Below are 27,713 nucleotides of genomic sequence, written 5' to 3'. Positions count from 1 at the left end.
TTAGTCCAGCTGAAAGCTTTGGAACTCTGCACTGAATCCAAATCCATCGGCTGTCAATCACCCCGAGTGACCTCCAGCCCGTTCTCTCTGATTCAGTCTACCAGGAGACCCGCACCTCCCAGGCTCCTCTTCCACTTTCTGGTCTCTCTGCTGAGGCTCCATCTCCCTGGCACCACAGTCTTGGGCCAAAGTCAGCTTCTTCCTGGGCAGCCAGAAAAAGGTTTCCTGCATCTCACTCACCATCCAAGGAAGAGTTTCCTGATGTACTTCCAAGAGCAGCGCCAGGGTACCATGAAGTCACCTTGAAGGAAGGTTCTCCATAAACCAGATGTTCACAGTCATCTTCTCAGCTTCACTTTCGCTTCCATTTTCAATCCCAAAACATCAAGAAGGAAGCGGCTGATCAGCCAAGATGGCCCTCATGAGAGGGACCTTTCTAAGAAAGCATACTCCCAGGAAGCAAGCTGGAAAGAGAGTGACAGCCTAAGTTCCCATTCTCCCCCATCAGAATTACATGACCTGCATGGAGGGGGGAAGAGGGAGAGACAGGGAAAGTATTAGGCACACGAGAGCTGTCCATGCTAGGGGAATTCACCTCCCTTTACCAAGCCGTCCATCATTCTACGGGGTCAGTGATGTGTGATGCCACAGGGAGGTGAGGACAGAGTGTACATTAAGCAACAGAGAGGTTATATGGTGCCCCGCTGCCCAAAAGTCTACTGGTGCTACATTCCCTGCTCATTCAACTTCTGGAAAACTTCTTGGTAGAACTGAGGAAGACTTGCAAGCTGTCTATTTCTCAATAGCAGCTCTATATCAGAAGTGATGAAGGACGTCTCCCAAGATCCTTCCTGGATTTGCAAGTGTATGAGTCTTGTGAATTTCCTAGGTTGGGATGGGCAGTGATCACGGCCTTTCATACTGGTCCTATGGAAATGGAAGAAATAGCCAACTTCATGGAGTTTGTCCCTTTCCTCAGAGGCCACCTGTCAGTGACAGTGCGGAAAACCCCAGATAACACTGAGGTCTCAGCACCCAGGACTGGCCATTACATTATGACAGCAAATCACAAATGTGATCCTGAGTCTTCCAGCCCTTCTTCACAGGGGTCTAGGACAAGTTCAAAGAGTCAGGAATCCTAAATGAGGAGCGTGTGGAAGTGGTGGAAATTGCCTTTGCATTATTTACAGATTAGCCCTGCACAGCAAATCTCCCTTCTTGGTGGAGATGACCCAAGGCCTTATGAAGAGCAAGTTGCCAACCCAGAGAAGGGTGACAAAGTACTACCACTAACCAAGACACAAACACAGGTAAAGGGGGCAGGACAGAGTCCGAGCTCCGGCGGCTGATCAGACTTTGGGATGGCCCTTCATCCGTTCCTCACTCCTGGCCTTCCAACCTAATCGCCACTGCTTTTGAACACCTATGACATGTCACATTAGAATATGGTCTTGGCAGCAAGGGGAAGGGGAAGCCAGTGATCTCCAAGAGTCCCCATCTGAGTTCTAACTGAGCCGCCTCTGGCTTTGGGACAGCAAATCTAAGTACATTTTGGACCTCAGGAACCGGGGGTAAGAGTCTTTCTCCATGAGACTGTGTACTTTGCCCTGGGCTTGGTCAAAACAAGTCAGGGATGGCTCTTGCATGTTCTTCCTCGTGGCTTCTCGGGTCTGGAAGTCTATGTTTACCTGGAGACACAAGCAGAGAACATCATCACAGGCCCTCAAGGGCCAAGGCACCTGGCAGTTGGTCCTACTTAATAATTATTCATGACAGCATCTTAAATACATTAAGCTTATTCGTACTTTTCAAACTGCTTTCATGAAAGTCATCCCTTTTGATCCCAGGAAGAGTCCTGTAAGGTCTAAAGACCAGATATGCTTCATTCCAATTTATAAAGATACTGAAGAAATGAGTTATCAAAAAGCTGGTCTATGGAGTAGGACATGGAAGCCCACTCCAGTATTCTTGCCTGGAAAATTCCACTGGCAGAGGAGCCTGGTGGGATAACTACAGTCCATGGGGTCACAAAGAGTCACACACAACTGAGTGACTGAACACTCTTCTTTCCCACTCACTCCCCCATTTTTATTCCCTGTTGCTATTAAAATTTAGTGTGTAATCTTAAAAAAAGAAAAAAAGCTGGTCTAACGTACTATGGAAAGTTAGTAACAGTCAAGGTAAAAAAGCCCAAATTACTCAACCCTCAATCCAGAGGTCTTCCCAATGTCAGGCCAAGAGTTAAACCAGAGTCTAGCATTAATGTGGGTTCCCTAAAGTAAACTTGACCGTTTGTCCTTTCTCAGCTACTAAGGAAACAAACGCCCTGGGGAGAAAGACTATGTTAAGAATGTACATCTCTCATCCAACCAACATTTATAAGAAGCCTGCTGTATCCTGGCCATTGGCCAAAGACCTCCTGAGTCCCAAGTCAAAGCATAATTGAAGAGTTCTACATACATAACGCATCTAAATTCATAGAGAGCAAATATTTTTCTTCTATAAAACCCTCCCAGGTAAAACCCTGTTTTATAACTCAGAATAGCAGTACATAGAAATTCATATTACCATTATAAGTAATTATAATAAATGAAATACCATAAAATAATATAAGTGACTGTAATCACTCATTAATAAGCAATGGCAAATATTGGCTAGGTGTTGGACCCCTAATACTCACAGTAGTCTTGAAAGGGAGGTGATATTATACCCTTTTACACTGGGGAAAATGTGATTCAGAGAAACATGGTAAGTTGACCAAGATCACACAGCAAGTAAGTGGTGGAGCTAATGTTGCAACAAGATTCCAAAGTACATGCTCGTTCCATCAAGCCATGCTGTAGGAAAACTAACATGGATTTATTGGCATCTATCTTGCAGAATCCCTATAGAAACACAGTTCCTGCTGGCACATATTGAACTGACAGACAGCTAAAATACTCCTAATAGAGCTCCTTTTTATAGAATCCCTGGGCTCCGCACCTTAAAAGTGATCCCTTTTTTCATCAAGAGCCATCAGAGCAGTGAGGCTCAGTTCAGAAGAAAGTCCCCGTCAAACCTGGCTCAAACCCCTTCAAAGAGAGAGGGCTATGGATGGAGGTCTGACAAGACGCCACCGCCAACGCACCTCCCGCGGAGCCTGCACATCCACAAACTCCTCAAAGATTCTATGGGCCTTGGAGACCAGTTTGGCGGTTGACCTGGTCTTCTTGAACTCCTCACAGGCCAACCAGAACTCCAGGTTCTCTTCACTGAACTCCGTCTTCAGGAAGGCGCGGAAGGCAGCCACTCCATCTGTGGATGTGGAGGGGTGTGGAAAGGAAGAGAAATAGGGAGAGGCTTCAGTTCAAGAACTGCAGAAGAAAGAAAGAAAGGTGGTCAGAATGCAAGAGTGGCCCTAGCTAGGCCACTGTCCAGCCCCCATTGATCCTCCTCCACATCCTCTTGAAGATTCTCTTCTCTTAAACACACAGGCACCTCAGAGGTGGGCCGTGCTCCTCATTAGAGGATCAGCCCTCAGTGGTCACTGCCTGTCCCGTAACGCAGAGTTAGCTATCCCCTGGGTCTACTGGTGAGCCTGTGTTTCTAATGAGGCCAAAGTAATATATGGAATTCGTTCTCACCCAATCCAAGTCAACCAACCTGAAAAAAAACAATCTGTCACAAGACAAATTGGGTGGGTCAGGGTGTGTGAATGTCTCAGGGCAAATCCTCTACTAATATCAGAAAAATGTCTGAAAGTAAACACCCCACTGCCATGAAGTCAGTAAAACCATCCTATTATATGGAAGGGGTGCTCAGCCTCTTTTTACAAACTTTTGAGGTCCCATACCTTAATGATTAATTACATGGATCCTTTATTTTTAAAAAGCTTGCCTATCAAATGATATGTTTTAATTAAGATCAATTATTACTTTTCTACCAAATGATTTAATGATTAACATATCCTTTCATTTTTCTTAATTAATGTCACGCATATTGCCAAATGGAGCTTCTGATCAGAATTAGATGGGTAGGGTTATCACACAGATTTGGAAAAAGAAACATTAGCCTATGCATTGGGCTGATGTTTTCATCTTAAAAGAGTTTTTATAAAGTATCCTAACCCTTAACACACACTCCTTAAATCAAATAAGACCTATCACTTTCTACCAACTGTCCCCAGAGAAAGGGCAGATTCAACTGAAAACAAAGGAGAGACTGCATTTTGTAAAAAATGATTCTGGCTAGAATGTGTCATTTCTTTTCTAAAATTTACTAGAAGGACAATATGTTAACAAGTTTTTATTCACTCTTTTTTTTCAGTTTTTAGTTGTTTTTTCAATTGGATTTTTGTATTATATAGTATTATATATAGTATATAGTATTATAATTTCTTTATTATAGTTGGCTTTACAATGCTGTGTTCGTTTCTGCTGTTCAGCAAAATGAATCAGCCGCACATATCCATATATCCCCTCTTCCTTGGATTTTCTTCCCATTTAGGTCACCACAGAGCACTGAGTACAAGTTTCAGTGGTCTACAGTCTGTTCTCATTAGTCATCTATCTTATACATGTTGTTGTTTAGTCACTAAATTGTGTCAAACTCTATGACCCCACAGACTGTAGCCACTAGGATCCTCTGTCCATGTGATATCCCAGATTCAAGATTACTGGAGTGGGTTGCCCCTGCCTTCTCCAGGGGATCTTTCTAACTCAGGGATCAAACCCACATCTCCTACTCTCCTGCACTGGCAGGCAGATTCTTTATCCCTGAGCCACCAGAGAAGTCCAATTTTATACATAGTAGTGTATATATATACACATACCACTTGAAATCTCCCAGTTCATTTCACACCCGCTTCCCCCACTGGTACCCGTGGACTCCCCTGAGCAGCCTAGGTCCACGCACATGTACCAGGACTGGCCACTGCCCAGCTTCATTCCATGGACCGGCGGCACCACCCACGTGGGTGACATTTTAAATGTTTGTTTTAATTTCCTGAAACATTTTTATTTCTAATTAAAACGTCTATTTCAAAATAGACATCTTATTGCCCGCATTAGAACCGTAGTTATAAAAACCCAAACTTTTCATTTTAAGAGCCAGGAACTTGGGAGAGAAAAGGGTTTCGATGAAACTCTCAAACCTAAACCTTAAATCACAAAGAAATCTAAGTTTGGGGGCCTGAGCTTAAAGTGTTAAACAAAGGTAGGGTTGGCCATGACGTTTATCACCCTAGCCAGGACATTTCTGAGAGTGAAGGGGACCACTTCTGTTAATTACACAGGAAGAACGGGCATACACCATGACCACCATAGCCAAAAACCAGGACACACGGTCACCTTAACAGTAAGACAAGGAGACTGGAGAAAGTAGAACATGATATAAGGTTGTTTTGCATCAGGCAGGATGGAAATAAAACTGTTGCTGTGCCAGGCAGGAGGAAAGTAACTCACAGTTTAGATCCATATAAGAGGCCGCTCAGGGCTCCACGCACCCTTATACCTGCCTTGGGTTCGAAACCCTGAGAGGAGGGAATAGAAATGCGAGATAAACTGAGGATCAATGTACGTGTGAAACAGTGGCCTGGCAATGATTAGGCAGAAAGAGAGTCTAAAAATCATTCATTCGACTCAACAACTTTTTAAAAAACCTACTTATGTACAAAGTACTATTCAAAGTCTTGGGATACATTAGAGAACGAATCATAAAATTCCTGTCCATGATATCCCTTGTGGGTGCTCTCTTTGCCATGTCTTGTCTCCTCCAAGGTCTCAAAGAGGCGTTCAACAGGTTTCCATACCCACCTGCTGCCGTGGGAGCCTCTGAGGGGACTCAGTGCCTGTGAGAGGCGAGGGGTGGGCGGTGGGGGTCTGCTCCAGCAAAGCGACCTCGGAGCAGAGATCAGTCCACATGTGACCAGAGCCAGGGACCCTGTCCATGGCGTGGGGAGGACGCAGGCCAGAGGCCCTGTCCTTGTGCCTTCCCACTGTGGTCAGGGTATGGAAGGAAAAAGTTGGGGGGACCCTAAAACACTGCAATGATCTAAAGGAGCAAATGTGAAGAGACTCAGAAGAGTGACTAGGAAGGGCCTGGGTTTTTTCTCTTCTTTTTAATTGGAGTCTAATTGTTTTACAATGTTGTGTTAGTTGCTACTATACACTGAAGAGAATCAGCTATATGTATAACTAAGTCCCCTCCCTCCCGAACCTCCTTCCCACCCCCGCCCCCCTTCTAGGCCCTCACCGAGCACCAAGTTCCCAGTGCTAGACAGCCCGTTCCTTCTGGCTATTTTACATCTGGTAGAAGGAAACGGCAACCCACTCCAGCGTTCTTGACTGGAGAATCCCAGGGACGGGGGAGCCTGGTGGGCTGCCGTCTATGGGGACACGACTGAAGTGACTTAGCAGCAGCAGTGTATATATGTCAACGCTACTCTCTCAAGAGCCTATTGTTTTTAAACCAGAAGAGGATAAATTCTTCGAATTGAAAAGTTTGTGGCTCCTGTTAGATTTTGTTTTGCTTCTCATCAAGCAAGAACAGGTGCTTGTGAGCGAGCAGAGATAAAGAAAATTACCTCTCCGCCTTCCTCAATGGTATCAGTGAGAATCACCCTCCCAGGGAAACTTTCTGGCCTCATACTACCCAAGGTACAGACCTTATCTCCTTGCATCAGAGCTCAGCTTTGCTGGGTCTTTGTGTGGATTAAAGGAGATAATACTTGCAAAGTATTCTCAGGATCATTGCTTTACTTCTCTCCACTTTATCGATGAGGAAATGGATGCTTAGAGAAAGTGGCTAGACTGAGTTCATACAAGTAATAACACGCAGCGTTAAAAAATATAAGATAGGTGAACTTCCAATCTAATACAGCAGTAACGCCATCTCTACCCATTCATTCATTTATTCTTGCACCCATTATGCGACCCAGGCATTCTGCTAGGAGCCTGGGCAGAAAACATAAGCACAGTTAAGCGCTCACAGAACTTGCAGTAAAAGAGCAATTTGAGCCAAGATAACATAATTATGGTAAATATGGTATAGATGATAAGTGATATGATAGGGAAAGCGTAGGTTGTTGTGAAAGTACCCAGGAAGGGTGCCTGTGCCAGAGCTGAGGAGAAGAGGGAAGTCTTGCAGGAGGAAGAAGCTTCTAGGCTGAGATGTGAAGCTGAGAAGGAAGTTAAGTGAAAGCAGGAGGGGAAGAGGGAGAAGAGACTGGCAGGAAAGGCGAGTCACACAAGCAGAGGCCTACAGTTAAGAAACGTCGTTAGAGTAACCAGAAATAGTTAAGACTAATGTTTACTACTACTAATAATGCTAAAATTATTGAGCCTACTTAGAAGATACACTGCAGAAGGCAATGGCACCCCACTCCAGTACTCTTGCCTGGAAAATCCCATGGACGGAGGAGCCTGGTGGGCTCCAGTCCATGGGGTCGCTAAGAGTCGGACACGACTAAGCGACTTCACTTTCACTTTTCACTTTCATGCATTGGAGAAGGAAATGGCAACCCACTCCAGTGTTCTTGCCTGGAGAATCCCAGGGACGACAGAGCCTGGTGGGCTTCCGTCTATGGGGTCACACAGAGTCGGACACGACTGAAGCGACTTAGCATAGCATAGCATAGCATAGAAGATACACACACATCAAGAGGCCTCTGAAAGAGCCAGAGAGAGAAGTGCTGCAAAGAAGCCAGTTCTGACCCCACATTGGAACTGTTTCTTTGACTTGCTTTTTGTTGCTTGTATTATTATAACCCTACAGAATGGTCTGCCTCGGAGAATCCTGCCCTTCTGCCTGATTGTTTAAAATGCATTTGTTCAGAACCTCCTCCACCTGTGGATGGCAGGAAGGAAGAAATTAACACCTCCCCTGCCTGAGGCTTGCATTTCTGGGAGATGTTTGCAAGATTAATGGACTTTTTGCTCTGCTTCCTCACCTCCCCCATCTCTGCTCTGTAAAAGAGCCTGGCTTCCAGATCACTACCCCCCAATTATAAGATGGTCATTTTGAAGTGCTAGACTGCCATCTTCTCTGTCAGCCAGCTCTCCAGCTAACGTCTCTTCCTTGCCTCAACCCCTGACTCTCGGGTTCATTTTCCTGTCGTGATGTGCAGAGCAAACTTGCACTTGGTAACAGAAGGATGACACAGCCCTCCAAAGGCCTGGGGAGTCAACATTTCAGAGGGAAGGCAGCCACCATGTCCAGTGCTGCCCAGAGATCAAGCTAGATATGGTCTGAGAAGCAGTGGTTGTTAGACTCAGCAGCAAGATTCAGCAACCATTGGCAGGAAGGGTGACTGTGGTGTGATGAGAGCCCTAGTCATACTGTGGTTAAGTACAGGGGTGAGTGAGAGGGGAGGAAGTTGAAACAATGAATTTAGATGCCTCTTCCAAGAAAGGGAGCAGAGAGATCAGAGGGCATATCTGGAGAGAAAGAGCATAGCTGGAAGTCAGGAAAGAGCTCTGGGGTGTGTCTGTCTGTCTGTCTGTCTGTTGGGGTTTTGGTAAGATAGCCTCGGTGGTGGTTTAGTAGCTAAGTCATGTTTGACTCTTGAGACCCCCGTAGACTGGAGCCCTCCAGGCTCCTCTGTCCATGGGATTTCCCAGGCAAGAATACTGGAGTGGGCTGCCATTTCCTTCTCCAAGATAGCCTTGGGTATGATTAAATGTTGATCTGGCCAGAAAATACTTGTTGAGCAGGAGGAATTGAAGCTAACGAAAAGAAAGAGTTTAATTGAGGGGACTTCCCTGGTGGCCCAGTGTTTAAGAATCTATCTTCCAGTGCAGGAGACATGGGTTCAACCCCTGGTCAGGGAACTAAGATTCCACATGCCGCAACTAAGGAGACGCCTGCATATCGCAATGAAGATCCCATGCACTGCAACTAAGATCTGATGCAATCTAAATAAATAATTTTTTAAAAGAAAGTGTTTAATTGATAAAATGTTGTCTCCAGGAAGGCAGGAGAAAGGCCATGTTAGGATAGAGAGAAAGAAGAAAAGCTGTGTGTGGATGCAGGGAAGTCTGTAGTTTGGGCGCAGGATACAGAAGGAGGTCCTATCTGATGTTAGCTGGAAAAGTGGTACGAACTGAAGATAAGTTTCTTACTTATTTATCTAGGGTCTGCGGCAGAGAGTTTTATGTATTTACTCCACACCATGCTTTGGGCTAGAGATTTCGCACACAGCAGCTCATTGTACTTTCACAGCAGTGCTGACCCATAGATAGCACAAATGACCCACTCCATTTTCCACATTAAAACGTACGGAAGTCAGATAAACTTCCCAGTCACACAGTTGGTAAGAACAGCCAAGTTTCCCTACCGTCCATATGGCTCCAAAGCAGGATCTTTCCCGATGTGTTTGCAGGCAGAAGGAAAAGAAGAGCAAGGGAAGAGAACAATTAAAGGGGAAAAGTATAGTATCTGGTAAAGGCAAATTCTAGAGAAGGAGAAAGATCAAGAAGTAGAAGAACTTGACTTCCTAAAAGTCGAAAGTAGAGAAAGAGGGGCAGGGGTCGAAGAAGACAAACAGTTCAGGGAGGGACATATTTGAGATGCATCAATTTGAACAGCCTTGATATTCTTCTTAATTTGGGGGGTGAAAGCCCTGCAGGTGGTCTTCCTCCACGCACTAGATTTTGGAGATACGGTAGAATCAAATCAGATAAGGTCACAACCTCACAGAACTCCAAGTTAGTCTAGTGTAACAGAGACTAAGCAATCATTTAAAATAATTAATTCAGGGCCTTCCCTGGTGGTCCAGTGGTTGAGAGTCCGCCCGCCAATGCAGGGAACATGAGTTCGATTCCTGGTCCTGGAAAATTCCACATGCCTTGGAGCAACTAAGCCTGTGCGCTGCAACCACTGAAGCCCACACTCTAGAGGCCAAGTTCTCCAACAAGAAAAGCCATTGCAATGAGAAGCCAGGGCACTGCAATGAAGAGTAGCCCCCGCTCAGAGCAACCAAGACCCAGGGTAGCCAAAAATAAATAAGTAAATAAATAACAAAATAATCAATTGAATAATTACAAGTGCAGTGTGTGCTGAAGTGGGAATACCGATGAGAGTAGAAAGAGTTTAGAACAGCTACTTTGGAAAAAAGAGTAGGAATCTGGTAGGAAATAGGCAAACCACTGTGAAGACATAGATCTCAGTTCCTGGAAAAGGTTATGATGCACCGGGAAAAGATTAAGACCTTTTAGTTTTGGGGTGTGCCCATCATTCAAGGACAGGAGCATCAGCTCCAGGCTGGAACCTGGAGAGCAGAAAGGAACAAGGAGTTGGGACATTTAAAAAGGAAGAGGCTAAGCAGAAGGTTAAAAAGAAAAAAAAACTTTTTTGAAGTTAGAGGAGGAATTTTTAAAATAACACCTCAGTGAATTCAGTTCAGTTCAGTCACTCTGCCATGTCTGACTCTTTGCAACCCTGTGGACTACAGCACACCAGGCCTCCCTGTCATCACCAACACCCAGAGTTTACCCAAACTCATGTCCATCAAGTCGGTGATGCCATCCAACCATCTCATACTCTGTCATCTCCTTCACCTTTTGCCTTCAATCTTTCCCAGCATCAAGGTCTTTTCCAATGAGTCAGTTCTTCCCATCAGGTGGCCAAAGTATTGGAGCTTCAGCTTCAGCATCAGTCCTTCCAATGAATATTCGGGACTGATTTCCTTTAAGATGGACTGATTGGATCTCCTTGCAGTCCAAGGGACTCTCAAGAGTCTTCTCCAACACCACAGTTCAAAAGCATCAATTCTTTGGTTCTCAGCCTTCTTTATAATCCAACTCTCACATCTATACATGACTACTGGAAAAACCATAGCTTTGACTAGACGGATCTTTGTTGGCAAAGTAATGTCTCTGCTTTTTAATATGCTGTCTAGGTTTGTCATAGCTTTTCTTCCAAGGAGCAAGCATCTTTTAATTTCATGGCTGCAGTCACCATCTGCAGTGATTTTGGAGCCCCCAAAATAAAGTCTGTCACTGTTTCCACTGTTTCCCCATCTATTTCCCATGAAGTGATGGGACCAGATGCCATGATCCAAATTTTTCTGAATGATCATGATCATGATTTTCTGAATATTGAGTTTTAAGCTAACTTTTTCACTCTCCTCTTTCCTTTTCATTAAGAGGCTCTTTAGTTCTTCGCTTTCTGCCATAAGGGTGGTGTCATCTGCATATCTGAGGTTACTGATATTTCTCCTGGCAATCTTGATTCCAGCTCGTGCTTCCTCCAGCCCAGCGTTTCTCATGATGTACTCTGCATAGAAGTTAAATAAGCAGGGTGACAATATACAGCCTTGACATACTCCTTTCCCTATTTGGAACCAGTCTGTTGTTCCATGTCCAGTTCTAACTGTTGCTTCCTGACCTGCATACAGATTTCTCAAGAGGCAGGTCAGGTGGTCTGGTATTCCCATCTCTTTAAGAGTTTTCCACAATTTGTTGTGATCCACACAGTCAAAGGCTTTGGCATAGTCAATAAAGCAGAAATAGATGTTTTTCTGAAACTCTCTTGCTTTTTCGATGATCCAACAGATGTTGGCAATTTGATCTCTGGTTCCTCTGCCTTTTCTAAAACCAGCTTGAACATCTGGAAGTTCACAGTTCATGTATTGTTGAAGCCTGGCTTGGAGAATTTTGAGCATTACTTTGCTAGTGTGTGAGATGAGGGCAACTGTGCCATAGTTTGAGCATTCTTTGGCATTGCCTTTCTTTGGGACTGGAATGAAAGCTGACCTTTTCCAGTCCTGTGGCCGCTGCTGCTTTTTCCAAATTTGCTGACATATTGAGTGCAGCACTTTTATAGCATCATCTTTTAGGATTTGAAAGAGCTCAACTGGAATTCCGTCATCTCCACTAGCTTTGTTCATAGTGATGTTTCCTAAGGCCCACTTGACTTTGCCTTCCAGGATGTTCTGGCTCTAGGTGAGTGATCACACCATCGTGATTATCTGGGTTGTGAAGATCTTTTTTGTATAGTTCTTCTGTGTATTCTTGCCACCTCTTACTATCTTCTGCTTCTGTTAGGTCCATACCATTTCTGTCCTTTATTGTGCCCATCTTTGCATGAAATGTTCCCTTGGTATCTCTAATTTTCTTGAAGAGATCTCTAGTCTTTCCCATTCTGTCATTTTCCTCTATTTCTATGCACTGAACACTGAGGAAGGCTTTCTTATCTCTCCTTGCTTTTCTTTGGAACTCTGCATTCAAATGGGTATATTTTTCTTTTTCTCCTTTGCCTTTCACTTCTCTTCTTTTCACAGCTATTTGTAAGGCCTCCTCAGACAACCATTTTGCCTTTTTGCATTTCTTTTTCCCTGCCAATTTGTACTGGGCACGCATTTTGGGCCAGACACAGCACCAAATGCTTTGTGCGCCTCATGGCATTTGCTGCTTCTAGCAAATCAACAGCATAGGTCCTGAGAGTTTCTTCATTTCACAGCAGAGAAAGATGAAGCTTAGAGAAGTTAAATAACTTGCTGAAGGTCGCATGGTTAGCAAGTGGCAAGGAGGCCAAACTGCAGAGCCAGCATTCTTCTGCGGCTGGTGGTCCAGTCCCCAGCTCTGCATGATGGTCTCAAGGGATGCCTGCCTGCGCCAGTGACGACTAGAGAGGAGAGCCACTGCAGTGCAAGCCAAGGCGGTCTGGAGAACATGCTGGTGACGACATTTCCAGTAATGAAGACAACAGATGAGGTGGAGAGAAGATGAAAAAAGTCACCAAGGGAGGCGGAAGGGTATGAGAGATGAGAACAACATGGAGAGAGGGATGCGCTTTGGCAGGAGAATCCAATGGAGTTACAGCAGCTCAGACTGTGTGGGGAGGGGGATTTGGAGTAAAATGCATGGTGGGCTCATACTCAGATTGTCAGGCAGCCCGGTGAGTCCGCCCATCCCACCTAGGGTGGGAGCACTGCAGTCTCAGCTAGAGTCCCAGTTCAGGTCACAGGCAGGCCACTGGTAATTAGCACATTCAACCTGACCTAGCCTCAGCACCCTGGTCTGTAAGTGAGGGTGGTCTATCTCATGAACTCTCCCAGGTAGGGTTAGTGCTCCACCCTGGGCTTCCATCACAATCACCAGCCTGCATCACACACAGCTCTCAGTCGATGGCTTTCCATCCTCCTCCTCCTCACCATCACACATCCAGAACTTACCCCAGGGCAAGTTCTATGGTGTGCAGTCCAGTTATCAACTCACATAACCTCTACACCAAGCCCGTTATTAAGCCAGAGGCTGTGGGGTCAGACAGCCTGGGTTCGAATCCTGTGAGACCTTGGAAAAACACCTTAACATCTCGAAGCCCAGGTCTTCTCATCTTGGAGAGTTCAAGTGAAATGACTGTGGTCATTTGGCCTGTGAGGGGTGGAAGGTGGATTTACACACACATCTACATGACTTCGGAGCCCACTCTGCCTGTTGTCCGCTCGTGACCATTGGTGGGTCCCACGTTATCACTTCCTCCAAAGGCGGGATGAACAATAACCCCACATTGGACGGTATGATGAAAGTACGCTCCACCAGGGCAAAGGCAACATTTGGCCCACAGAGCCGGGGATTCTCCAGCAAGACAACATCGGCCACCACCATCTCTGTGTGGTCCACAGAGGCTACCAGGTACCAGCCATAACCTAGAATCAGGCTTGTTTCTTTTCCACGGCTCTGATATCCACCCTGAGTGTCCCTCCCAGGATGCAGAGGTACCTCACAGAGCAGACAGACACACTCCCGCACCCCAGCCCCAGGACACCATCACACAGCACAGCTGAGTGACCTTGTAGAGTGCATCCTTCCAGGTGACCTTGATCCAAAATGTGTTTGCTTGCATTTCAGAGGCTTCAGAGGATGTGGGAGGGGAACTGAAGCAAAATATGGTACTTAAAATTGCCTGGCATTCCAAGGGAAGAGCTCAGTGAGAGATGGGGAAGGAAGGGAGAAAGGCCTGGGAGGGTCTGGACCCGAACAGCAGCACTGTAGCAAAGATGACCCGAAAAGTGTCTTTGAAAGACGCCTGCCCCCACCCTGGGGATCGCAGCCCTCCTCCTTTCCTTCCCCTCCCCTCTCAGCGCAGCCTATCGCCCCCTCCTTTTACATTCCCAGGGCCGCCTCTGAGCAAGGCAGGGAGGAGGGTCACTGTGCAAAGAGAAGTTTCATCCTGCAAAAAGGACCCTGAGATGCAGGTGGAAGCCTCCCACCCCCATGACTGCAGGAGCCCCTCCCCTTCCCTGCTGTGTACAGACCACTGGTCCCGACCTGGCCCACCTTTCCTGATCCTGTGACCTAGCTGAGGAAGCTTATGGGACTACAGCAGTGTTTCTTCTTTTCATCTGCATCTTTTCCTCCCCCTTCTATCACCTCCCACCTCCTCCCAGCAAGTCTTTTGTCTGGTCCTCTGCCTGATTCCTCAACATCTTTCCCTGCCTTTTCCCCTTCTCTTCTGTCTTCCATCCCTTTTCGATCCTCCTTCCATCTTTCCCCTTCTTTCTACCAGGACCCTCTCCTTCCCTTCCACTTGTCCATAAACTGCAGTTGGTTAAAATGCAAGATGCTGCTTCATCTCTGAAAGGCTCATAGCCTCCACTGGCTTCTGAGAGTGACCTGCTTTATTAGCTGTGCTTCCTCTGCCCTCCCCCCACCCCCGCCCAGCCATATACATCCACCCCTCCTTACCCACCCCTCCCTGGGGCATCCTAGACCCAGTTCCCTCCCCAGTACCCAGAGAAATAGAGTCCCCCCTTCACCACACCCACAGATTCCAGGCAGCCAGAAAGAGTGACTTCTGAGTCCTGAAGCTATTCTGCCTGGGACTGTGTTCTGGCTCGACACACACTAGTTAAGTGTGACCTTGAGCAAGACACTAGACCTCTCTGAGGCTCAGTTCTCTCCTCCGTGAAATGCAGATGCTAATAGTACCTTCCCCGTGAAACTCTTAATGCATGTAAAGAGCATGCAGAGTCTGACACCAAAACAGTGATTGCTCCATACATGTTTGTGACCATTATTCCCGTACTTTGCTGCCTTAAGGACTCATTAGACAGAACATAACATGCCTGATGTATACTCATGGCTGATTCACATTGTTGCACGGCAAAAACCAACACAACATTGTAAAGTGATTATCCTCCAATTAAAAAAAAAATGCCTAACAAGGAAAAACGACCCTGGTAACTTAAAGATGATGGGTGAGAAACAGTTGAGGAAAATGAGAGAGAAACAGGAGGATCCGCCTTTTTCCTTTTTCATTTCATACTGGGTTTTCTCTGTACAACCCTCTAAGAAGTCAAGGCTCTAAAGACATCAGACATGTCTGAAAGTAGTGTCTATCGAGTCGCAGGAACGGAAAAGCTGGTGACCAGAATTCCTGGAACATGGGACAGAATTTTGACGTCCTCCCGAGCATGCACAGCATCTCCAAGAACACACCCCGTGGCCGCACACGCTGCCTGCTGCCGGCACCCTCCCTCTAGTTCTTTGATGCAGGGTGCTTACATAAGAAAAGAAACTGGGTCACTATGAATGATCAGTGCAGCTGGTGCGGCGGGGAGGGGGGCTTAGGTAACAGTTCAAGGTCCAGGAGTCCTTATTTAGCCGGCAGTGGGGGTGGGCTGCAGCCTAACTCAGTCCCCAGGCTTGGAAAAATACAAGATCACAAGAATGATTTATTTATTTATTTTTTTTAGCTTTCTGTTTGCTAAAGTGTAGTAGTCTCAAAGACCAGAGTCCTCTTGCATCCCTGACCAATTGGGAAAAATAAGCTGGCGCATGGGTCCAAGGTCAGACAGGAGAAGAGAGGAATATACATTTATAAAATCTAGGCTACATACATTAACGGCAAATCAAAACCTCTGTGATTCAGAGCCAAGCTTACTAATTTGAAATTTGTGATGAGAATAGCACCAGGATCAAAGCCTTCCTTTTATGTTATCTACAGAATGAAGGTTTTAAAGCAAATAACTTTGGCTAAGAAGATTTAGGTAGGAAGATTATTTAGAGAACAAACTATTTCCGGTTCTTGACATTTATTGGCAAGCAATTACTATGCTAATTGTACTTCAGTCTTGTGATTAACGTAATTTTCTTCAATGATCTCTACTTTGTTAGTGTATATACAGAAAGATGTTAGATTACGAAGTAGCAGGACTTAGTTGCTAGAATCTTTGAGTCAGGAAGGACGTGGGAGATACTACGATCCAGCCCTACACTGAACACTAGGAACCGGTGAGGCCCTGGGTTGCACAGTTCCTCATTCCTAGGATGTGGTCTGAAGAGAAAGGAGAGCCTGGGTCTTAACACTTCTAGTCCAGTGTTCCTTCTTATTTTGTCAAGCAGAAACTTAGTCAAGTAACAGAACATGATAGAACCTGTATCTGCAACTATTATAAGAAATTAGCAAGGAATATTTTTTATTAAATATGTGAAAAAGGAGATGTGCCCCAAATAGAGTGAAAGTTTAGCATCCACAAATAACTGTAAAGACAAGAGAAATATTGTCAAATCCCATGTACACAGCCCACAGCTTAAAAGATTTCAAAAATTAAGTGTTTGGGAATGCTTGTCTGGCTGGTTTGATATAACAATTCTGCAAGGACTCTCAAAGAGGGAACATAGCAGATTTACCTGCTGGGCTTTTAAAAACTACCTCCCGCTGAAGAAGATGTGGTACATATATACAATAAATACTACTCAACCATAAAATAGAACAAAATAATGCCATTTGCAGGAACATGGATGGACCTAAAGATTGTCATACTGAGTGAAGTAAGTCAAAGACAAATCACATAATATCAATTATATATGAAATCTTTAAAAAGGATACAAATGAATTTATGAACAAAACAGAAATAGAGTCACAGAAGTAGGAAACAAACAGATGGTTACCAGGGGCTAAGGAGGGGAGGGATAAATTGCGAGACTGAGATTGATATACATGCTACTATACATAAAAGAGATAATTAATAAGGACCCACTGTGTGGCACAGGGAAATCCACTCAATACTCTGCAACAGTCTATATGGGAAAAGAATCTAAAAAAAGGATAGATATATGCATATGTATTACTGACTCACTTTACTGTATGCCAGAAACTAACACAATATTGTAAATCAATTATACTCCAATAAAATTAAAAATAAAATCAATACTTTTGTTAATAAATGTTATTTAAATTTAAAAAAAGAAAAGACTACATATCCAGGTAGATTCTCTCACATACATTGAGAGGAAATTGGGATGCTATGAGGAAAGGATGTCAAAACCTCATGTGGCAAGTGGAGGGAGGTATTATGAAATCTAAATAAGCCCACTGGTGAAACTAACATGACCCACATCCCACCCACCGAGTTCAACCTCAAGCTGCCTACGGGATCAAGGAGCTTACACCATCTCTAGCATATAGGAGTCATAAAAGGCATTTGTTCTCAGTGAATTTAATGTTGGGTTATAACAAAAATAATAATAGTTATCCTTCATGGAGCCTCACTATGCACCAGTCATCATGCATAGCATTTCACAATCACATTTAATCCTCGCCATCCAATGGAGGGAGGAGCCTGGTAGGCTACAGTCCATGGAGTCGCAAAGAGTCGGACACGACTGAGCGACTTCACTTTCACTTTCATAACTCTACAAGGTAAGTCTAAGCATTCCCCTTTCATAGATGAAGAAAGCGAGGTTTATAGAGGTTACATAATTTACCAAAGGTCACAGCTGGTAAGCAACAGAATGAGTGTCCAATTGCTTTCATTCAAACCTTTTCCAGTGAGCTTTTAATAGCTGCCTTATATATTCCTGGCAGTTCTTCTATAAAGGCTGAATGCACCCATGCTCCCGGGTGGGTGAAAGTAAAAATTATAGCAATGTAGAGAGGGTGGCAGGCTTCCCTGGTGGCTCAGCAGTAAGGAAAACACCTGCCAATGCAGGAGACGTGGGTTCGATCCCTGGGTTGGGAAGATCCCCTGAAGAAGGAAAGGGCGACTCACTCCAGTATTCTTGCCTAGGAAATCCCGTGTACAGAGGAGCTTGGCGGGCTACAGCCCATGGGGTCGGAAAAGAGTTGGACACAGCTTAATGACTTAACAATGATAACAGAGAGGGTAGTAAAGAGGAAGAGAAGTTTCTTTTCCATCCACCTCTAGTTAGAGTATCTCTTTCTAACCTTTATCCTCACTTTATCCAGAAAGTACGCCTGCCGTATTTATTTACTGTGAAGACCCTCTACCATGTCTGTTATATATGAGGACTCTGCAACACATAGACGCTGCCCCATTAAATGGATGTGTTGCCTGAGAATCTTGGAGAACTGAAGTCCAGTCTTTAGTGTCTCTCTTGGAAAGCACTAACCACCTGCCCCACCAAGATGTTCCAGGTTCATAGTTTTCCCTACTTGTATTTGAGAGCAGTGATAAAGAATCCACCTGCCAGTGCAGGAGATGCAAGAGATGTGGGTTCCATCTCTGGGTCGGGAAGATCCCCTGAAGAAGGAAATGGAAACCCACTCCAGCATTCTTTCCCGGAGAATTCCATGGACAGGGGATCCTGGTGGGCTATAATCCCACCAAGTTGCAAAGAGTTGGACATGACTGAGCACACACCCGTATAGAGAAAAAACAGATTACGGGCCCCCACTTGCAGAGATTCTGATTCAGGAGGTATGAGCCAAGCCCCATGAATTTGCCTTTCTCACAAGCTCCCATTGAATCATCCGCTGCTGATGCAGCCTTCCATGGATCCAACTTTGAGTAATACTATTCTAGAACCTTAGGGCTTGGAGAGGAATGAGGGGAGGCCTGTGTGACAAATGGAAATCTGATTATTAAACTGTACATTCTAGAGCTAAAGGCCACTTGGACGAACAAGTGTGGAATTTCGTGAGCTGATAATTTTAGTGTCTGCTTGTTTGGGGTTTTCTGCTTGGGTGCCATGTGACCAGGTCACATCATTATTTTTCTGTATCTCAATCATTATCCCAAAGGGGCTAATTTTTTCATTAAACTAAAAGCTTCTTTACTGATCTCCTTTGCTCAGAGATGAAGACTAACTCTGCAAATGTAAAAGAGCTTTCAATTATACTGTTCCATGAATCTTGCTTTCCCTGGGCCTGGTGGGGACAGGTCAGTCTGGACCCTTCATGCTCTGCAAACAATGAAACAAAGACAAGGACCAAACGGAGACCCAGGATAGGGAGCTCTGTCATCCAGGTGGGGATCAGGCTGCAAGAAGTGAGAGGAGGGGAAAGGAACACGGTCTCCACCTTCACCTTAAAACTGGAATGAATTTCAACTTTTATGTCAAAAAAAAAAAAAGGAGGGAGGGACAGAGGGAAGGAGAGAGAATCAATTCAGAGTTAAGGACTGAATGTCCTACTAAAAGCTGGACAAATAACAAGCATATGTCTGAACCTCATGAGGAATAAAAGCAGAAGACACACAATTCTGTACTCTCCAGCAACCTGTCAGAGAAGATTTCCCACAAGCCGGGAGGCTTCATCCCAGGTCTGAACTGCAGAGGTGGGCGCATGCACACACCCCCCCAGGGACAGACTATGTGCACACTCACAGGCACCAAGTCTAATTGTCACTGGTTGAACAGGAAAAAGATGCCAAATTAACGCACATTAGAAATCCCTCTCTATCTAATGAAGCCATCAGCAATTTCAATTTCATTTTTCATTTGTTGGTTAAAAAAAAAAGAGCACTTAGCAAATAGTTATCTCCTAGACCGCCACGGGTTCTTCTTCAGCTCTGTACTACATTTGTAAGCAAATGTAATTGGAAATAAAACTGCTTCAAGTATTTGTGTCCTAGCTTTTTTTATTCTACGGTTTAAGATTTAGTAGAGTTCTTTTTTGCCTGAGATTTCAACCCATGAGGTGCATCCCTGTCCAGTGGGATCCTGCCAAGGAGAGAAGGCTTCATAATACAGGTGGCCTCGCCTCTTATCTGCTTGCTCAAGCCATTTCACCTCTAAAGCACTTTTATATAACCCTGCAGGCAGTGCTGACTCAAACCACCTGCCGTAGGTGACGAGTGATTGCCAATCCTGGTGGTTGCTGTAGACAGCCTCCTAGAACAGGGCAGAGCTCAATCCAGCCCTCTTGAGTCCAGAGCCTTCACTGTACAGATGAGGAAACAGATTTTCCAAGAGAATGAAGGATTCCATCAAGGCCATCCAGCTATTTAGCAGTAGAGCTGGGTCAAAATTGAGAGGTCTGACTACCAGTTAGTGTGAGCAGAAACACACTGCTGCTGCTGCTGCTGCTGCTGCTGCTGCTAAGTCGCTTCGGTCATGTCCGACTCTGTGCGACCCCATAGATGGCAGCCCACCAGGATCCCCCGTCCCTGGGATTCTCCAGGCAAGAACACTGGAGTGGGTTGCCATTTCCTTCTCCAATGCATGAAAGTGAAAAGTGAAAGTGAAGTCGCTCAGTCGTGTCCGACTCTTATCGACCCCATGGACTGCAGCCCACCAGGCTCCTCCATCCATGGGATTTTCCAGGCAGAAGTACTGGAGTGGGGTGCCATTGCCTTCTCCAAGCAGAAACATGCTCCCCATTAAATGGAACAAATCTCTAAACCAGGGGTGCCCAACCTCTGGGATCTAATGCCTGATGATCTGAGGTGGAGCTGATGTAATAACAATAGAAATAAAATGCAGTAAATGTACTGTACTTGGATCATCCCCAAAACAACCCCTCCACCCATCCCTTCACTCCAGTCTATGGAAAAATTGTCTTCCATGAAACTAGTCCCTGGTGCCAAAAAGGTTGGGGACCGCTGTTCTAAACCAAAAGCAGCCCTTCTGCTCTGGATTGGTAAGGACCTCTAACACAGATTAGGTAGCATTTAAGAGAAATACTGGATGCCAAGATCCTATGTGAAATCTTGAACTCCCCCCACCCCCCCGAGTCTTAGCACACTGCCTGTATCTTTATTGTCTGTAGGCATGTCTGTTTTCTCAGAAGGCTGCATTCTCCACCAGGGAAGGACAGTCTGGTTCATCTTGCAGCCCCCTGCCCATCAGCAACTTAGCATAGATTTTGTCCATAATGAGGACTCGGTTCACCTTTTGGAGAGAATGAAAACATCCAGGCAGGGCAAGATGGCAGAGATGCTCTGTCGACTGAGAATGGGAACAAGAACAATTATCTGAGTTTTCTGAAATAGAATATGCAGGGAGGACAGCTGCCTGGAGAATTACCAGCCAGTGTGTTCTAGACCAACACAAGTGTTCCTGGAGTCCAGTCATTCAATCATTCTCTTTTCTTTTTTAGGACATTTTGTTGTTTAAATTCCTGTGCACCTCTGATCAACTGCTGTCCCTCCTAAGAGACCAGCACACATGTAATCCCTTTGGAAAAGCTTAATCAGGCCTAATTGAGTCATAATACTAACCCAAATTAATTAGACTTTTAGAAAGTTGCCAACACTCTTGGAGGTAGGCTGGTCTCTGACCCTCCACAGATTCACGGGGAGTAAGTTTTCAAGTGTTAAAACCTTGAAATTCTGCCAGAAGCCCCTAAATGAAAGTCCCTTGCTTCTCAAAGACATTCACTTCATCGGCTTTTTATTTCCGTAGTAAAAAATAAATAAATAAAAATGAACATCAGATTCCAAGAAAGATCACAGAACTTCAAAGTTCAAAAAGCCTATTTCTGTACCTTTTTTTTTTTTTTTTTACAAAGAGGCAATCTGGTGTCAGCTTGTAACCCTTTAGTGGAATCTCCCTCTCAGAAAATTGTTATTTCATTCCTGGAAACCCAAAGTACCTGTGACAGAAGCAGAACCAAGTGTCTTTAGCTCTAAAAGTCATTGAATCAAACAAATACAATTAAACCTCTCAATCTCCGGGTCTTACCATTAAAGAAATCCAAATATACCCTGAGCATCCATCCACTAGCTTTAGTACCATAAACTTTGTCTGTAAAGGCTTCTCATTAATCATCGGCAGCAAAATTTGCAGTCTTATTCTCAAGGCACATTTATTTCTCATTTGAGAAAAATTCTTTTAAAATTCCATTCTTAAAAAAATTCCACCATATTCTCACAAAACACCTTTGCATAGAGAACCCCAAAATCATCTAAAGGTGACCTCTCGTGAAGATTCTCACACCTGGGTGACAGGTGGCACACAGGTATTTCCATCCCGATTTAAGAATGAGGAAACAGCCTCAGGGACTTAAACTGAGTCAGTCATGAGGCTGAAATAGAAACCAAACTTCAAGATGACCTTGAGTCAAATCCAGCCAGAAAAGAAGGAGTAAATTGATAGTGACACTTGTTTAGCCGCCTAATGTCACTCCAGAAAATAAGTCAGAATTGCCGCATAAAAAAACGACCATTGCTGTCAAATCCTAAGTATTATCGCGCATACGCCATTGCTTTGGCAAATTCACCACAGAAGTTTGCTGTTTGGTGTTACAGCCATATGTTATACTTGCTGTATGTCCTCTGCTTTATTTTCCTTCCTAACTGTAATCCATAGAACACTAAAATGACTATTTGTCTCACAAAATTACTCGTTACAATATGTGCTTATTCTTAAATTTTGCATTTCACTTTAAAAACTATTCAAAAGCAGTTGTTAATTAGTATTAGGACCAAGGATATGGTTAGAAGGAACTGCTCCTCTAGATGAAAGCGAAGTCACTTTTAAAGACATTTTCTAAAGACAGAGCAACCCCATCAAGGCCATCAACTATCTGGTAGCCGAGCTGGGTCAGAATCCAGAAAACAAGGATATACCAGCCAATGCCCTTCACTTCGCAGTGCAAAATCATGTTCCACACTCCATGCCAAAAGCTTCCCTCCTGCTCCCAGATCAATCAGGATTCCTAATACCAACAAGACAAATTTACAGGGAGCACTGAATGCCTGTGTAAAACCTTCCTTTCTCCTCAAAAGACCCTTCCATCTTCTTTACCTCTGCTTTCCTACTTCCATGTTTTTCATGCCACTAGGTCGTGAAGCCCAGTGAACTTGGACTTGCTTACGATGAGGAAAAAAGCAAGAGCTGAAAAGTCCGGCTCCCATCAAAATGCCCTTCCTATGAAAATGCACAACTCTTTCTGTCTTTGTGGCAAGCAGAAGGCATATGAGATGAGGCAAGGGGGCAACAGAAAAGGAAAGATACCAGAAGTGTGTACTAATAAACTTATGGCAAGTTGAGGGTATAATACAGCTGGGATAGTAAACCCCCCAAATAAGGAGGGATAAGAAAACTCAAAACTCTGCCAACCCAAGTCAATAACAAAATGCACAAAATATTCTTTTGACTGATGAGTAACCCCAGGCTCTCCAGTGACTTGGGGGGAGGTCATTTAATTTTATAAAGCAAGATCTGCATGGAATCTAGACTTTCATTCCCAAAGAACCCATCACTCCAACTCTCTAAATCAAATTCTTTCTTGCTAAAGTTGCTGAGACATGAAGGCTTCTTGGGACCAAATTTTCAGCTCAGAAAACAGAAAATAAGGGCCCTCTTCCCAGAGCATTTAAATTATGTTTTCTTGTCTATACTCAGGCTCTCTGAGGGTGCAGGCTGGAGCTGTCTGGAACACCAGGCACAGTACCTGGATCATGGTGGGTTCATCTTTTACAAAATGAATGATTTGCTGAGACATGATAAAGCCTGAATTTTACTTACACTTATGGGAGAGAAGCACATCAAAGGAATCTGCCCACCTTGTAGCTTCTTCTGTGGATAGTCTCCTAGGAAAGAAGAAACATCTGTCTTGAATCTTTCTGCAATGACCTCCTCTCCTTCAGCCACCACTGAGATTTGCTCATGAGAACAAATCAAAGCAATGGAGGGCAAGTGAAGACCACGTTTGGACTCCTGCAATCCTGTTGCTAGAAATGTACACATTCTTAAGTAGCTGATAGAAGAATCTCAGAATTGGGATTCCGTAAGTTTAATAAGTTGGCTTTCAGTCTAAAAAGCAAAACTAAGAAAGTATATCCTCTAAAGATGCCACTGTAGGGGAATTCCCTGGCAACCCAGCAGTTAGGACTCAGTGTTCTCATTCCCAAGAGCCCAGGTTCAATCCCTGGAAGGGAAACTAAGATCCCATAAGCTGCACAGGGCAGCCAAAATAAATTAAAAGCAAAATTTAAAAAATAAGAAAACAGATGCCGTTGCAAGCCAACTATGAAAGTTAAAGTGTTAGTTGCTCAGTCATGTCTGACTCTTTGTGACCCCCTCCCCTACAATCCTCTGTCCATAGAATTCTTCAGGCAAGCATACTGGAGTGGGCTGCCATTTCCTTCTCCAAGGGATCTTAACGGCCCAGGGATCAAAACCTGCATTGCAGGTGGATTCTTTACCATCTGAGCCACCAAGCCAACTATACCTCTCCTTAATAAATTAGTTAATTAACATATCACAATCACAACGGAAAGAAGCTGGACTTGGAAACAAAAGTGAGGCTGAGTTCCTGACTCCATCTCTTACTGCCAGCTTTGTTTCCTCGCCTCTTTAATGGGGTTGAAGGCACCCATCACAGCACCCCATGAGGGTTAAATGAGGTACCGTTTGTGACGTCATTTAAGACAGTGCCTGCACAGAGAATAGGCACTGAAACCAGATCATCTCAACCTAAGCAGATTTTTAAGAGTAGATTTGAGTGTTTCCAAACTGAGAAGCTCAGGTTGACAATTAAGTAGAACAAAGAAGTATTCTTCACTGCAGCTTTATAAGAGTGGTGCTTAATATGGCTTTCTTAGGAGAAAAAGGAGGATCCCTATTCTGAAGCCATATGCTTTGAAAAGGAAGATAACATTCTTTCACTTGCGTTCAAAGATAGAAAAGAAGCCACCAAGAGACTGGAAGTTATTGTCACTCGGCTCATCTCTTCAGCCATCTACCAGAGAAGAAGGGGTTGTATAGTCCCAGCGTGAGCATCCCATGGCCGACACTCTGGGGATGCAGTGTGGCCGTATAACTCACTTTAGAGCACGGTTGGGTTTGTCGGGAAGAATGGCTGTGAAATCGCTACAAGAGTCAGACTTGTGAGACAGGCATCCCAGTCGAGTCCTCATCCCTTTGTTCCTGCAACAAACACAAGGGCAGAAAGATGGGGAACTGTCATGAAAATAACTGTCAGCCCCCAAAGGGGAGCTGCTGTGGCAGAGGCCAGCCCCGCCCCGCTCCCATCCTTCCCCAGGTGGCCCCTGAAGATTTCATGAGCGAGAGGAGAAACACCAAGAGGATCAAGGGCAGTATTCACTCCCTATCTTGACGACCGGAATAGTAATAGGTCCCCTAGCCCTAGAGGCTTAACGCTTTTTAAAGCTGACATGCAAGTTGATGGTAAGTCAATGAAGGTCATTAGCTTGGAAGAATTTCTAAATTAGGATTCTCTGTGGGGAAAGGAAATACAGTGATGGCGAAGTAACAATCCACATTTTGCTCTCCCTCTAGGAGGGCAAAGTAGCAGCAGCAGCGATAACTCTTGACTGCAGAGCCCCAGTGATAGCCACACGGAGAGAGAGAGATGCTCGAGTGACACAGTGATGCCTGTCACAGGATCTCAGAGCACAAAGTAGGGACCTTCAGGGCAGGTCAATTCTACCTCAGGTCCTTCCCATTCATCCCACAAAGCTGAGGATAGACATGAATGGTGACAGACCAGAGGACTGATGCCTGCAGGTGGGAAGCAGAAGCAGTGGGTACAATCAGCAGCTAAGAACCAGGGTACCCTCTGTTAGCAATTTCACTTAACTAAGCTCTCATACACTTATTTGTATTTTGGCTAATCTCAATCAACACATTTAAAATTTTAACATGCGTGCTTAAATTTCTCATATTTTTTGTTTTCTTAAGGACCAGACACTTTGCAGTTACTTGTTGTGACAGCATCCAAGAGAAATGAAGCTAATATCTCTTTCAGACTCTCAATATTAGCCCCCTTTGACCTTTCAGTGAGATTGGAAAATTACAGCCCTGAGAGATACCTGTTTGTGTAAATAAAATTTTATTGGAATCTTATTTATTGGAAACACCCTGCTTGTTTATATATGGTCTGAAGCTGTTTTTGAACATAAGGGCACAGTTGGGTGGTTGAGGATGGACTGTATGGCCCATGAAGTTGACAATATTTACTCCCTGGTTCCTGATAGATTAAGTTCATTGACCCCTGACCTCTAACCATGATCACTCCTTGGATGGAGGGCAAAGGTAAGAGGGAGGAGTTTGGGATGAGCAGGACTTAAAAGTAGCTGATAAAAGGGGACAGCCATGTACACGCTGGTGACAATTTGGCCTGGAAATAGTCCAAGAAGACATTATTCTCCTTGTTAAAAGGAACTTCTTCCATCCTGGTTTCCCTTCCTCATTTTCACAAATCCTGGACCTGGGCAGAGATGTGAGATCCAATTCAAGCTCTTTTACTTCAAATGGGTTTTCATCTCTGACCCCGGTCATTGTTCACAGAAATCTCATCCAGCAAACGTCTACGGGGATGGTATTACCTTCGGCGGGGGTGGACAACACATGCACAGCCTATCTCCGAGGAGCCTTTTAAGGCCAGAACATCCAAGGCCCCAGAAATATCTCCTCTCCTGCATATCCTGTGCCCCCAGCTCTCATCTCAGCCAGGCTCACTGTGCAGCCATCGATTTCCTTGCATTTCAAAACACTGGCTACAGCCATTCTCTCTCCCTCAACAGTGAGCATGTCATGTCCACTTGCTCTTACAAATCACAGGGTGTCCCAGCATCAGGCTATTGGAGCAACTGATTAAGGGCCCTTGAATCATCACATTCCATGAATTCAAGTGCAGGTCCTGCCCAGGCTGCACCACAGGCCAGAACCAACTCAGAGTGAGTTGGCTCATTCCTCGGTGCCTCAGAAACATCAGTCAGTGAATAGTCAGGTCGATGCCCCCAAAAGAGCAATTAAGAGGACTTCAATAAGTGGCAAATCCATGCAAGCCATCTAACAAGGTTTAGCAGGGGCCAGTGTAAAGGGTGCTGCTTGTTACCAAGACAACAGTGAGTCTTCCAAATAGTTTGCAAAAATCTTCCATAAAATATCCTTTGGGGCAAAATAGTTCTGACTTTCTATCTTGTCTAACTGAGACTTAACCTTTTCATTAGGTCTGAAATAACAGGAGCAAAAGCAAGAGTCAAAGGTTAAGGCTACTTTAAAAACAAAGGACTTGCCCTCATCTTTCTTCTCTATCCCAGTAACACAGAGAGACCCCTAAAAGGTTCAATACAAACTCATGCACAGTCCCACCCTCTGAGTCCCATCCCGTAGGGCAGGGCTTGGTGCTAAGGCAGGTTCTGCTTGCAAGGCCCCAACTCTGCAAGAAGCATCCAGGCAAACACAGCACAGTCCACACAGGAGGCCTGGGGGATGGAGGCCAGTGATCCACCCACAGGATTAGAAGGTTTGGGGCTGGCTCAGACAGCAGGGTAGGTGGGAAGGTGGAAAAAGAGGAAAGAAAGATGAGAAAACATGTTAGCATCAGTTACCTGCGTGGCATCAGTAAAGCGGCCATACGGGCGCCCACTTATGGTTAACCCTCTGGCTGATGTGCAGGGACGACAGGGCGGGAGATAAGACTGCAGGGCTCAGGGATTTACCCTTTCACGTCCTCTCACCTAAAATCAAAGAATCTGCTGTAAGAGGGGGCCCCCCTCTCTGACTGTACTGCAAGTCCTAGCAGGTGACCGTCTGCCAAGGAAATACCTCCCCACACACCCCCGTCCCCCACGA

General features: G+C 44.8%; 1 protein-coding gene across 1 annotated transcript; it reads right to left on the bottom strand.

Annotated features, from left to right (window-relative positions):
* Window positions 1–1,505: 1,505 nt before the first annotated feature.
* Window positions 1,506–27,495, bottom strand: RGS8 (regulator of G protein signaling 8). The gene is made up of 5 exons (XM_005910130.3): window positions 27,470–27,495; window positions 24,939–25,040; window positions 23,637–23,701; window positions 3,128–3,294; window positions 1,506–1,688 (listed from the first exon to the last, which is right to left on the bottom strand). The coding sequence occupies exons 1-5, from the start codon at window positions 27,493–27,495 to the stop codon at window positions 1,506–1,508; spliced, it is 543 nt and encodes a 180-aa protein (XP_005910192.1).
* Between the last annotated feature and the right edge of the window lie 218 nt (window positions 27,496–27,713).

This window comes from Bos mutus, chromosome 16 (genome assembly GCF_027580195.1).
Source record: "Bos mutus isolate GX-2022 chromosome 16, NWIPB_WYAK_1.1, whole genome shotgun sequence".
In the NCBI taxonomy this organism is placed as follows: domain Eukaryota; kingdom Metazoa; phylum Chordata; class Mammalia; order Artiodactyla; family Bovidae; genus Bos; species Bos mutus.
This window is presented reverse-complemented; position numbering and strand designations above follow the sequence as displayed.